Source organism: Fringilla coelebs (genome assembly GCF_963513975.1).
Source record: "Fringilla coelebs genome assembly, chromosome: 5".
NCBI classification, from domain to species: domain Eukaryota; kingdom Metazoa; phylum Chordata; class Aves; order Passeriformes; family Fringillidae; genus Fringilla; species Fringilla coelebs.
The window spans coordinates 68,799,669-68,813,388 of NC_140033.1; the positions used below are offsets into that span (position 1 = coordinate 68,799,669).

Below are 13,720 nucleotides of genomic sequence, written 5' to 3' on the forward strand. Positions count from 1 at the left end.
GTAAGTCCCACAGAGATGTCCAAGGGTTTCCCCAGCACAACTGCCTGTGACAGCCTCCAGTGCTGAGAAATGATGGAATCTGAGAAATGATGGAATTTGCACTAAGTCAGCACTGGAGGAGAAAAGAGAGAACAAAATGGAGGAAGAAAAAATGGAGAGTAACAAATGGAGAGTGCAGAAAAGAAAGATCCAGAAAACAAATCAGAACCACTTGACATGGGTTAACTCCTTCATGGCTGGCACCTCTAAATCCCAGGATTTAGAGCTACTTCAAACACCAGAAAGGCAGCAAGCTTGCTCTGGGATCTCCGTGCACATATAGATATGGAGACATTACACAAGTAGCATGGAGAACTCAAATGAAGGGGGTAAAATCTATATGCTAATGTGTGTATGTGCATGCTCCATGGTATGCAGCACCAACAGCTCTGGGAGTAGAAAATCACAAGCTAGGCCTTACATTATAACAAAAGAGCTTTGAAACCTTAAGATTTTGAGCTATTAATAAAAAATTTTAAAAACCAAACAAAGAAAACCAACCCAAAAGCCCCCAAAACAAACAAACCCAGAAAAACCAAGCAAAAACCCAAAACAAAAACAACAGCAGCAACAACAAAACAAACAAAACCAACCAAACAAAACCCAAGCCCTACAAACAAACAAACCCTAAACAAACAAAACACCCCAAACCAGGACAGTGAGCACTGTTTTGCTAAAATCCAAAAGTGACAGAAGGAGGTGAGGATGAGCAGAAGTGGTTGCTGAAGTTTGTCTGCCACCCCTTGGTGCCTGTGCTGGAGAATGCACACAAACCTGCTGGAGTGTCCTGCACCCTTTGGCAGCTTTGTGCCCAAACTGGCCTGACTGAAAGCCTTCTCTGAGGGATGTAAACAAAGGACAAACTTGGAACAAAGTGCCCCAAAAGGCTGATGAACTGCTGCCTGGGGTACCTAGACAGAATGTAAGGAGCAGCCTTGTGGAGAAGACTGGACAGAAGGAAGAAAGGGACTATGAGGGGTTTGATTTTTTTTCCCCACTGAATCAAGGTGGAAACAGTGTACGGGTCTTGCTTCTCTTTGTGGCTCTGGGGAGAGCAGAGGGATTGGTTTCAGTGGCTCATTTCCCCAGGCTCCTGCTGTTTCATGGAGATCAATGTATCATTTAATAGGGAGAGGCTTTTCAGCTCTCTGAGATTTTATCTGCTGATGGCTTCCATGATATTTATAGACATATCCATCAGCATAACAGCAGGAAGCAAATCTCCAGGGGTCAAATTGGGTGGATTTCCCCTATTTAAAGTGCATTATGGATGCAGCTTTCTGTATAGGATTAACCACTTAACTCACTGAATCCCCAACATCATCAGCTATTGTTCACAAAAACTGATGATCTCCACGGCTTAGTTGTGGGATGGTCGACTTGTTTTCAGCTTCAATTATCTTTTCAAATAATAAGGTCCTTTGTTAACCTCTGACTTGCTGAGCACTGTGTAGGCAGCCTATTAAGTACTTCACAGTCCTCTTTTAACCCTATGATTCAGGCAGCTCTAGAGATTTAGTCCCACGATTGTCCTATTTCTGACCAGTCTGAATCTTTGATTGCCACACGAACAGCAACACCAGAGAACCTGCTTTGATCTTGGCAGGCTTAGGAAAATAAACCACAGTGGCTTGGAAGATGGAGGCAGAACCTACTTGCTTATTATACAAAGTGTTAAAATGCTTTCAGCCTAACTTTTGGTAATGATTTACAGAGCATGCTTCCCTGCTAAGACTATTTAGAGAGTCAGCTCCTTTGGGGATTTAGGATGCAGTGATTCTATCTCCTAAAATTATTCTACTAACTTTCTAGTATTGAATTTCTCCTTGTGAGCACACCTTTTGGAATGAGACAGCCTTGCAAGGGGAGCTCAGAATAGACATGTTGTTCCAGCAGCTCAGAGTGCATTGGAAATGTGAACTGCTGTGACCTGCTGCTTGATCTGGCACAGAAAGATGGATGTAGAGTCCTGACATGGACAAGTGCTCTTGAATACAAATTTGAGTTATTTAAGGTTTTGTTTCCAACCACCAGAGCTATCATCAGTCATGTCTGTCCATCCACTCTCCCTTTCAAACTCACCATGACCTCCTCATGGCCTTATTTCACTTAACCTTGCTGTGTTTACAGTGACCTCCATCCTCATGGCTTGGTTGTGCTCAGAGTGCCAGGCTGACACACCAGCATGCAGCCCTCTCACTCACAAAGACACTCCATGAGAAATTAAGGGCAGCTGCTGTCTATCTCATCTCTGAGAGCAAAAATTAAGTTCCCAATCCCTGGCAGAATTCACCCCATTTTCCATTCTTGAAGGTCTGGTCAGAGTTCATACATGAATCCCATTTCCATTACTTTGCTCTTGAGGGACTTTATTTTGCTGGTGTACACAGCTGCAGTACACTCTTGTTCCTTTGCTTTACCCTCATCCATTTCTTTTCATTCAGGTGTATTGGAACACTCCATAAACACAACTGTAATTACAAATCAAATAAGCCTTCTGTCAGGTAGGAAAGACAAGGACATTATCCTCTCTGTTCCCCTGACTGCATCTGCTGAAAGATGGTGGCAGTGGGAGACAGGAGAGCTACAGCCTAAAGTTCACTTTGATAAGCTACAAATATTATAGATACAATTTGTCCCGTCTACAGTGTAGTTCCAAAACATATTAATTACAGCTTAGAAGCTTTTCTGCCATGTCTCAAGCAAGTTCTTTCAGGCTGTCTACACTGAGTCATTCTTTGGAAAGAAACTTTTTGGATCTAACATTAAATGAGAAATTATTTCAGATTTGGTAATACAGACTGGGTTTTCAGCTTCCTCCTTGAACAGGCATCTGGAACAAAAATGTGTCTAGAAAATTTTGGCTTGCCTTTTGAGTCTGCCTGGGCTCAGGCTGCTCCCAAAGCTGAAAACCTCACTGAGAGACAAGGCCAGGAATCCTCACAGGCTGCCCTTCCCCCAGTGCCAAGAAGTAACCACGTATGTCTAAGGCTACATAAACTAATTAGACACCTAATCCTACCTTTGTCTGCACCTGGTATTGCCAAGAAAGACGAGAAGGAGCAGCGAGTACGGGAGGTAGAGAGGGCAAGAGAACATCAGCTCAGCAGGGAAACAGGGCCAATACACTGCTTGAGACATTAATCCTACCCACAGTGTAGGCACACCTCTCAAACAGGTAAGGCCCTGAATAGCACACAGATCTTCCAGGGGATGGGAGAAATCTCGAGGCGCAGAAGATGCATTGCCTGCTTGCAGAGGTAATTAACACAGATCACAGTAAATGTGCATTCAGAATGAGGGACACAGGCACTGTGAAAAGAAACACTGACATGTCAGGGAGTTAGGTCAAAAATTAGAAGAGCTATTTTCTCAAACACCTTGTTTGCCCTGTGGTACAAATAGTTCCAGGATTCCCACTGTCAAGCCTTTCTGCCAGCCATGGGAGCACAAGGCTTGCTTTTGAAAAAAGAGGAAAGGTGGAGACTAATGGATGAGAGTTGATTTTGGCAAGCTGGGCCTTGAGAAGTGGTATTAACTGTTAGAGGGGTTGTGACTCTAAAGTGATGAGCAAAGAGATGCTGTGCTAGACAAACAGGGTGTAATTGACCCACAGTGATGACAGGCTTCAGTATTTTCAGTTTTTTCTCACAGATAATAACCAACTGAAGAAAAGAAGATGCCTTAGGCCTCTAACCAAATTGGTCACCTTACAGCTATGAAATGCCCCACCCAGCACTAATTATGACTATTATAACAGTAACAATTAAATTGAAGTAACTGCTGCTATTCTTTGACAGCGGCCTTGCCAGGGCGAGTATTTTGTTTGATTACGTAGCAAAGAAAGGGACTTAACTTAAAACTGCCCTTTGTTTCAGAAAGCTTTTGTTATTATGTGAGCAAAACTCAAGTTTTGACAAGTTGTGAACACAACCCTGTGTTCCCAGTTTCCCAATTTCCAGTGTTTACACCTCACGCTGTGTTTGTGCATCTGTGATGAAGGTTGAAACAGAGATTGGCTCTTCTGTTTTCTGTGATACCCCCCAGCTGGACTGTGGCTGTGGCTGCCCCATAGTTGTCTTTTCTGCCTTGTACCATCCTTACCTGCTGTTTTCATAGCTTTGGATATAGCCAAAAAATCAGACAGCAGTGCACTTAAATACACTGACTAGGAACATCAGCAGGTGGGCCCAAAATCAGGTGAGTCTCCTCTAAACAGTTCTATTTTTGAAACAAAACCCAGGTTTGGTGCTGTGCCACAGTGCTGGGTGAGATAAGAAAGCATCACCACAGGCCATCTGTTCCAAGGCCAGCCGGAGAGCGTTCACCTTCCCCCAGCCCTGGGCTCTGCAGACTGCCTGCCAGCAGCCAGGGAAGCCCTGACTGAATCTGGGCTAATTGAGGGGATCTGCAGCCAGCCAGCTTCATATTTAATGGGGATTTACTGCTGATGGAAATTACAAGGGAATTACAGATTCCAGCACGTCACGGTCTCGCCGGAGTCAAACAAAAGCACGTGGTGATAAGAACAGAGTGCTGCACACTGGGACCTGAGGTCTCCATGGACCTCATTGCCTTGTTAAAGCATTGCTGATAAGCTATGAGGTACTACAGAGCTCCACATTTTCCCTAAAGACTGTGCTTTCCTCAGTTGTGTTTATAATGCCATTTATAATTTCCAGCTCTCCTGTTTGTTTTTATAGCAGTGTAGGAGGGTTTCTCTTCAAATCAAATCATAGGACCTCACCATTTCTAGCTCAAAGTCTCCCTAATGCTGCTAATCTCCTATTAACAGCCTACTGACACAGAAGAGACAACAGAAAAAGACTGATTGCCAGCCCTCTGGCCCTGTGACCGTGTGCTGGTCAGATCTGGATTAATAGCTGAGGCGATTTACCTCAGGAGGCCTTGCCACAGGTGCCTGTAACTCTAAACTCTCCTCGAACTGCCCGGCAGGAGAGGGAGGAGGGGAACCAGTAAATCCACAGATGATGCACACACAAACAAGGCCCTGATGAAAATCATTTTTCTTCTCCTATGAAAAAATTAGGGTGACTGCGAGAAAAAAAAAACTCCTTGACTTCATTGGAAAGGCAACAAGCTGGGCATGGGCATTCCACCCAGGACACAAAACCCACTGTGGTACTCCCTCATACCACCTGTCACCGACAGCAAGTTCATTTAGCTTTTCTGGTCACTAGAAATTGTTATCCAGGAGCACAGGCAACAGACTGCCCTGCTGTGTAGCTGCTTCAAGCACAAGAGGGGCCCTTTCAGCTGTAAGACAATTTAAGCTGCTCCCATTCAAGGAAAGATGGAAAAACAGCATCATTCCTATTTGGCAACAAGTATCCATGTGACAGCTCGGTTCACAGCCCGAGCAGCCTCAGGCTCCCCTCCCGGGCTGGACCGCACCTCCTACATTTGCCGTGCCGGCTGTGCTGCTCCATGACCCTACATAGCAGGAGGAGGGTGCTGGGAGGATGGGTGCAGCTGACCAGCTGCACTTGACGTCAGCCAGCAGCAGAGTGTCCGCACACAGAGCATCTGGGCTGCACCAGGAGTCTGCCTGACTGCCAGCCACAGAAACACAGGCAGGAGCTGCTGCTGCTGCTGCCCGGGTCCGGGTCAGCCGCCGAGGCTTCACACGTGCCCGGCTATGGAGCTGCTCTCATCTCCACGAAGATGATTGTATTTCAGAATGATTTCATTGTGCTTGTTAACAAATTGCCGGTAAAATAGGTAATTGTTCCTGGCCTGAAGTTCAACAATCCTGTTACTGAGTGTTCTTTGCAGGTCAGAGAGCTGCAAGAGGTTTGGCCTTTAAGGCACCACACTGTCCCCTCTAGGAAGCGGGGTGAAGTACAAAAACATTCCACCATGCCTTACGGAGAAATTAATTTAACCTGTAAGCATTGGTATTACAGGGCTGCTTGTCCACCTCGGCTTCTTACACAGCCACGCACTGCAGCTCATACAGAGCTGCCGTTCAGAGCAACTCCTACCTCTCCCTGACCCTTCCCAGGTTTAACATAACTGCAGCAATGTTGCAGCTCTCTGTCTTCCCATGGATCTTCATTCACCAGGCGCATCTGCAGGGAAACAGGATCTGACTCGCTCCGCAGCACAGCTGCTCCTGCTGCTCGCTCCCCACCTGGAACAACAGCCCCGTTCCAAAAGCTGCCTCCGTGACCACAACACCTACTGCAAACACCACCAGAGCAATGCTGGGCTGCCCTCCCTGAGGGACACAACACTGCTGGCTGCTCCCCACGAAAGAATCCCTCAACAGCATCTTGGCGTGACACAAACTTACCTTGTTTTTGTGCTGTCTCACTCCTTTTCTGAGTCTCAGTGAGGAGCATCCAGCCAGTGTGAGTCTTTTTCAAACTTGATTCCTTATCCATATTTGGGAATTTGTGCTGGGCACTAGCTGGTACGAGGCACGTTCTTCCCACAGTGCACTTTGGGACTTGTAGTTCCCAAAAAGGAATGTTGTTTTCCAAATTGCAAGCGCCGAGCAACAGAAACAGAAATCTGAGACGCCTTTACCTCTGCCTTTGCTTGCTGCTGGGCCCTTCCTTTCACACGTGTCTGTGCAGCGGTTTCACCTTAGCCAACCCAAATCCTCCAGGAACCTCTTCCACAGTTAGGGCCAGTGTGGCAACCCCCTGGATGCACCACTGTATAAAAGCTGCTAGTGCAGAGTGCTCCTGCTGCAGCCCAGAGGGACAGGTACATGGTCCTGCCTCCTGCAAACAGCTACCTAGAAAAAGAGAGCTCTGATCGAGTTTTTAATCGTATTCACCACACTGAAATGGCATAGAAAATCCCCTTTGAAAGATGTGTTTCACTCTTTAGCATGTTTTGTATTACCCCATTTGATTTTTAATTACATAATCATAGTAGGGGGACAGATAAATGTGTCAGTTGTTTAAAAAGGTTACAAGATAAATCAATCCTGTCTCTCCTGTAGAGATCCATTTTTGAAGAGCGTTTGCACTGACTGCGGTAATTACCTTGTAACCAAGACACCCTGTTGTTTTTAAATAACAACCAAAGGAGAATGCGAACCGCTGCCTGCCGGGTGCCGCTGGAGACGTTGTTATTACACCCGAACTCCATTAACAACGTAATGTGCTCAGAACTGCGGGCACGGGGAGCCGGAGGAGCGGTGCCCGGAGGAAGAGGCGGCCGGGAGCGGAGAGCATCCATCAGCGGCCCGGGCGGTGCTGCGGAGCGGCGGGGAGCGCTCTCCCGTTAGCACCGCTCCTGTCGGGGCGAGGAGAGCTGGGACACCCTCGGGGCTGGGACACTGTCGGGGCTCGGACACTGTCAGGGCTGGGAAACCCTCGGAGCTGGGACACTGTCGGGGATGGGACACTGTCGGCGCTGGGACACTCTCGGCGCTGGGACACTCTCGGGGCTGGGACACTCTCGAGGCTGGGACACCCTCGAGGCTGGGACACCCTCGGGGCTGGGACACTCTCGGGGCTGGGACACTCTCGGGGCTGGAACACTCTCGGGGCTCGGACACTGTCGAGGCTGGGCTGACGCCCGGCGGCCGCGGGGAGAACAGCCGAGACTGGCTGTTCCCTCGGCCCCTTTCCCTCGGCAGCCACACGAGGGAGGAGATGAAGGGAACGCACCGATCTCGGTCCCAGAGCTGCGGCCGCAGCCGCTCGGAGCGCCCCCCGAGTGCCCGCTTGCCACCGCTGATCCCCGCAGAGTGACAGCAGGGGAAGGGACCACAGTGGGTCATCCTGTCCCACCTCCCTGCTCAGTCGGGGTCACTGCAGAGCACACGGCACGGGAATGCCTCCAGGCGATTCTGGAATATCCCCATAAAGGCAGACTGCACACCTTCTCTGGGCAATATGTTCCCGTGCATGGTCACCACACAGTAAAGAAGTTCTTCCCCCTGTCCAGGCGGAACTTGTTGTGCATCAGTTTCTGCCCGTTGCCTATTGTCCTATCACTCGGTACCGCAGAGCACAGCCTGCCATTATCTTCTTAACACCTCCCTTCAGGTATTTATACAGATTAAAGAGGCCCCCTCTCAGCCCTCTCTTCCCAAGGCTGCACAGACCCAGCTCCCTCATCCTTTCCTGGTAAGAGATGCTCCAGCCCCCCAGCCATCCCCGTCGCCCCCCGCCCGCCCCGGCAGCCGTCGATGCCCTCCTGCAGCCGTGCCTACACGTCCCGGCGGCCCGCGGGGCCGGGGATGCTCGCCGGGGCGGCCCTTCCGCTGCCGGGCGCCTCCATCCCGGCTTTCCGGTGCTTGCCCGAGCGCAGCGGAGCCGGGCCCCGGCGGGGACGGTGGCGGCGCTGGAGCCGGAGCCGGGGCCGGGGCCCTGCGGGGCCGGGGAGAGCCCTCCCGCCATGCGGGCCGAGCCGCCCGCCTGGGCTCCGGGGCCGGCGCAGGCGGCCGCGCTGCTGGAGGAGGCGGCGGATCTGCTGGTGCTGCACCGCGACTTCGCCGCCGCCGTGGAGCGCTGCGAGGCGGGCTGCGACAGCCTGGGCCCCGGCCCCGGCCCCGGCCCCGGCCCCGGCCCCGGCCCCGGCCCCGGCCCCGGCCCCGAGAGGTGCGGGCGTGTGGAGGGGACGGGGTGGCGCTGGGACGCTGCTCGGTGGCGCATCAGCGCCGGGCTGGCTTCCAACTTGGGGTCATGCCTGCATTGCTTCGGGGATTGTTTTAGCCCTCTCGATCTGAAAATGTTTCATCTGTACGTTTTGGAGGGAAGTGGGGTGTGCCCAGGAGCCTTCCCTTCGTTCTCTCAGAGATGCAGTCACAGTGCGTATCCTCGGAGGTCAAATTGGTCTTTTTATAGGGGCCAAATAGAGGGGAAGCAAAGAACTGTGTGGTACCTGGGCTGCACTGAAGCTCACTGGAGGGGATGCAAGGGGAAATGTGGCTGTAAGAAGCACTTATTTGGGTGTCTGTTCCTTACCAGTTTTGCAGAAGTGAAATGCTCCCTTTGTGTTGTGGGGATTCAGGCGCTGGCCGAGATGAACCGGTGGAGAGAAGTTCTGTCTTGGGTCCTACAGTACTACCATGTCCCTGAACATCTGCCTCCAAAAGTTCTGGAGCTGTGGTGAGTTTCTGTCTGTTGCTGTCAGATATACAGCATATGTCATGTGGGGTCTCGTGTTAGGTTTAACTGCAGGCCAGGCTTGGGTATTGCGTGATATTTTCACTTGGTGTGGTGTGAGTGAGATCTGGGACAGGCCTGTTCTGTGTGTGGTGCAGCAAGATTGCTTGCATGGTGATCAAGTCCAAAAGGGGTGATGCTGAGAGAGTAACATCAATAGCTGCACGTGTTGCCTGCCTCAGAATTCGCTGTGTGCTTGGACATTGACCCTGATTGATACACCATGAGAGCTGCTTGTGGGTCATAGCTGTCAGTGATTTGTCTTCAATAGCCGACTTTGGTGTCAGTGTCTGCCTTCCACAAAGACTCAGGGTTTTCTCACACTTCTCCCTTGCATCTCAGCATCCTGCTGTACAGCAAAGTGAGAGAGCCGCAGGTGATGCTGGAGGTCGGCAGCAGCTGGCTGGGAGCCCAGGCCAACCAGAGGCTGCCCGAGTTCGGCTGGCTGCTGGAGCTGTACGTGGCGCAGGTGCTGCTGCCGCTGGGGCGCTTCGAGGGCGCGGAGGAGCTGGTGCGGGGCTGTGCCGCCCTCGACAGCGAGCGGCAGCGGCAGCTCCTCGGCACCGTCGGCGAGAGCCGCCGCCGCCGGGCTCGGCGGGAGGACGAGACGCGCTCGGCTGCTGAGGAGCAGCAAGACCCAGCTGCAGAAACTCTCCTGGGTGGGCTTTCCCTCTGTTGTTTGTGCTCCTTTCTTACAGTTTCGTTTCAAGCTGGTCCCTTACTGGTGAAGGGTAGCAAATATTAAGTAGGCGTTAAGAATATTGCCGTGATAAACAGGCCATGAGGGAGTCCTGTTGTGTATCACAGCGGGAAATAAAAGACTTAGTGATACCTTTGATGAGAATTGCAAAGCATGTTTAGTCTCTGCCAACATCAGGAGATAACAATTAATGCCCAGGATCAAAAGTTTTGGGTTTTGGGTGGTTTTTTTTAAAGTATAAAGAGGAAAACTAAGGCTATCTGGCAATCCTTTAAGGGTATGTTTTGTTGGCTCAATGTACAGTTTGCTTCATTTCCATTTACAGTTGAGTCCAAGTAGAACAATGCCTGCCTAGCATTTGAAGTACTGCTTCTTCTGTAAATCATTGGATGTTTTCTCCCAGGAGAGAAGCTGGTACTACTGTGGCATAAGATCGTATTGTAGTAAAGTAGGTGCCTAAAAAAGAAGTATAATGAAGCGTGTTCCAAAATTGTACTGTTGGTTTGTTATATAAAAAACCAAACCCAACCCAACTCTCATGCAATTAGACTTCCAGTATCTTAGTTTCCTATTGTCTATATCTGTGTGATTACTTTTTAACTTTACTTTTCCCTAACAGCCTTTCTGTTCTTTTTTTCCAGGAGTGCTGTCCCAAAAGCTCCTGACCATGCTGACATTGCTACGTAGAACACTGAGGTCCATGTCAAACCACTTCTATTTACTTCCTTACAAGAAGATGCTCTTGGCTACTTTTTTGCTGTATCTGGTGGTGGTGAGATTAGACCCAGGTACAGGATTAAGATTTCCAATTTTTAATATTCTGTTGTGGTAATGGAGAAGACATTAGTTGTTTTTAATAAATCTGGTGTAAATATCTCAGGGAGACAAAAAAATCTGGGTGACTAGGAACTTAATGTGTTTGATGTTTCCAGCTGAAATGCATGTAGAAAGATGAAGCTCCACAAATGCCAGTTTTCTGCAAACCCTTTCCAGCAGCCAAGGTACAGACCTCTGGTGAGAGGCAGGCAGAGCTGTCCTAGACTCAGCCTTTTCCTCATCGAAGAAAGGAAGAGAAATTGGTTTTTATTAATTCTAGCTGGGGGTAGTTCTTTCTAAATACCTTTAGTGTATGTTAGTTTTACCTAGCTAGTTTTACCAAGTTAGTTTTACCTTTTTGTTCTGCTTTGCAGCTTCTCCCACGTCACTGCCATTCATTTACAAACTGGTCCAGCTCTTCAGACAGGCTTGGGCAGCTGTGCTTTCTCCAATCCACAGGCCTCCAATTCGAGACTAAGTGTCTTCCTCCTCTCAAAGTGTCACCTTGTCTTGGGCATGTTACCAGGCTCTCCAGGGGCTGTTCCAATCTGACTCCTGCAATTTCTTCAGACAGAAAATGGTGGTGTATGAATTTCAAAACCACAGCAAGTATTCCTGGCATTTTGCTTGGTTCTGTCCAGCACTAGGGTACAGCCACTCCTTCCATATCTGCAACGGAATAAGAATCTAAGAATCCTCCTTTTCAAACACTTTGCTTTGGATGTGTCTCTTGAGTGAGGGTTGTGTAGACAGTTATGAACTATGGAAGAAGTTCTCATCCTTGCAAATGCTGAGCAGTTCTCTGAACAAGTGCAATTCCTGGAGGACCAGTGATTAGGGGAATATTCTGTGTTCCCTGAAGACATCTGAAAAGCCCAGTTCCTGCAGCATGGGATTTAGGACAAGCACATGGAAGAAAAACACTGGAGAAATGAAAGCCTATTGCATTTTGAAAGCCATGGTTTCTCTTGTGACTGATGCCTCTTTGGACAGGCACTCTGGATTTTAATCATATTTAAGCCAGAAAGATGAGGGGGTGGACCACAAAGACTGTTGTGTTGCATCTTCTTAAATGCAAATTACAGCACTCAGTTATTGCCTGATGCATAGTCAGTCCTAGAAGCACTTGGTGGTGGTGGTGGTAAGGAAATAGACTTATTTTTTAAAATTATATTCTATGCTATTGTCTAGTTGAACAACTGAAGTTGTTGCTTTGTTTTGCTCTTTCCCTACCTATTTCGTTGTTTATGTAGATGTCAAAAAGTCTCTCTGTCTATCTAGAATTGCTCCCCAAGTCCCCAGTACCCAAAGTCCTGGGTTAGATGGGAGTAATGTAGCAATGCTCTGTCATTCAGAACAAAAGTGGGTTTTTTTTAATAGAAAGAGATGCTTCTCTGACATCACAAAATTTTCCCCAGATCAGCGGCAAGAAAATTGTACCTGCAGGTCTGTCACCAGACCAACTCCATTTCTGACCACTTGGGGCAGAAATTGTAGGTTTGGGGTGGGACATTAATTTCTCCTCCATCCATTCATCCATCCATCTATCATCAATTGACAAAAGGTAAATTCCAAGGAGGGAGCACTCATCTAACAAAATACTGCTTTTAAATTGTTGTGTGCTGAAGGGGACAAGTTAAAGGTGAGAAGCCAGGGACAAATTTGCCTCTGTCATCCCAGCACTGGTGCCAAAAGGGTGTAAACTCACTGATGTCAGCCCAAACTACAGAATGTTGTCAGAGCAGCCTTTCTGGTGGGAGCACACCAAAGCCATGAGAAGCAGCCAGTGCAGATGCCAGTGTGGTGTCATGCAGCAGTAGTGCCCTTTGTCTCTAGCAATAACCATACTCCAAGGTGGTGGCTGTTGCTGTTTTCCTCACACAGGGGGTGTTGGCACCCTCAGACTGAGTGTGATCTGTTGTTTTGCTCCCCTCTGAGGTACTTTGCAAGTCTCATTTCACTTTGCACAGTCTCATCTTCAGTTGTCTGTTTCATCCTAAATTATCCCCAAAAAGAGCTACACCCCACCATTATTGTCAGACAAACTCAGGTTATTTGTGAGTGTAATAATGACCTTGCCTAGTTGTCTCAAGAGATTTTAAAACCCAAACCAATCCCATATGCCTCCCCAAAGTTTTTGTCTCTGCCAGGACTCTACACCAGGTTAAGTAGGACATAGCTTTTCCATTAAAAAAAGTAAATTTTTATATACTCTGCACACCCAGGGAAGAGCAGCCTTTGATATTGCTTAATGTTTTCTGTAATCCAGCTGTAAGTGTAGTTACAACACTGAAACCAACACTTGATGTGAAATCAGATAGAATGAAATACAGAAGCTCTGCCTGGAGTTGAGCTCTTCCAAGAAATTTCCAGGATGAGCCTTCTGCCCCCCTGCTTTGCAAGGCCTCAGGTTAAGTCCTTTGTAAGCCAGTTAATGAAATGGCAAACTTCACTCTGAAGTCAGGCCAAATTCTTATCAAAGTGACTGTTAGGTAATGAAAAATTTTTGCTGTAGTCTTCTGGCATAATTTTTAGTTGGATGGCAGAGATGCTGTTTTGGAGGTTGGTTTGGACCAGTGGTTTCAGCAGACCATACATAGTTTTTAGAATGCTGTTAAGTGTCCTTTACCAGGACTTTTAACATTCAACTTTATTTTAAGTGTAGGTTGGTAACCTTGACTTTGAGTACTACTGATTTAGAATTTATATTGTTTTTAATTCATCATGAGAGAGCAAGAAGGCAGAAATAAGCTATCAGGGTTTTTTTGCAATTAATACTAAAATTACGGTATCTAATTTTTACAATAAAGTGACTGCTGATTTACCTCTGTAGAGTTGTTTGTGCTGTGATTTGAGCATATAAAACAACAAGTGTTTGTTGTATTGATACACTACAAAGTGTATCAAAGTTTTCAATAACTGTTTTACATTGTTTCATAGTTTCAGCATGTTTGAATTAAGTAGAGAATGTCTTCAGCGTGAATCTGATGAGATCTAATCCACTGATGATGTT

General features: G+C 48.0%; 2 protein-coding genes across 2 annotated transcripts in view; one reads left to right on the top strand and one right to left on the bottom strand.

Annotated features, from left to right (window-relative positions):
* MICAL3 (microtubule associated monooxygenase, calponin and LIM domain containing 3) overlaps nucleotides 1–6,500 on the bottom strand; it is a 173,574-nt gene extending 167,074 nt beyond the window's left edge. The window contains exon 1 of the mRNA XM_084206569.1: nucleotides 6,356–6,500. The gene's annotated coding sequence lies outside the window, so the exon portion shown is untranslated. The remainder of the gene's footprint in view (nucleotides 1–6,355) is intronic.
* Nucleotides 6,501–8,303: 1,803 nt separating this feature from the next.
* Nucleotides 8,304–13,537, top strand: PEX26 (peroxisomal biogenesis factor 26). Its single transcript, XM_084205717.1, has 5 exons — nucleotides 8,304–8,624; nucleotides 8,994–9,134; nucleotides 9,534–9,850; nucleotides 10,533–10,679; nucleotides 11,082–13,537. The coding sequence occupies exons 1-5, from the start codon at nucleotides 8,422–8,424 to the stop codon at nucleotides 11,183–11,185; spliced, it is 912 nt and encodes a 303-aa protein (XP_084061843.1). The 5' UTR covers nucleotides 8,304–8,421; the 3' UTR covers nucleotides 11,186–13,537.
* Nucleotides 13,538–13,720: the final 183 nt, after the last annotated feature.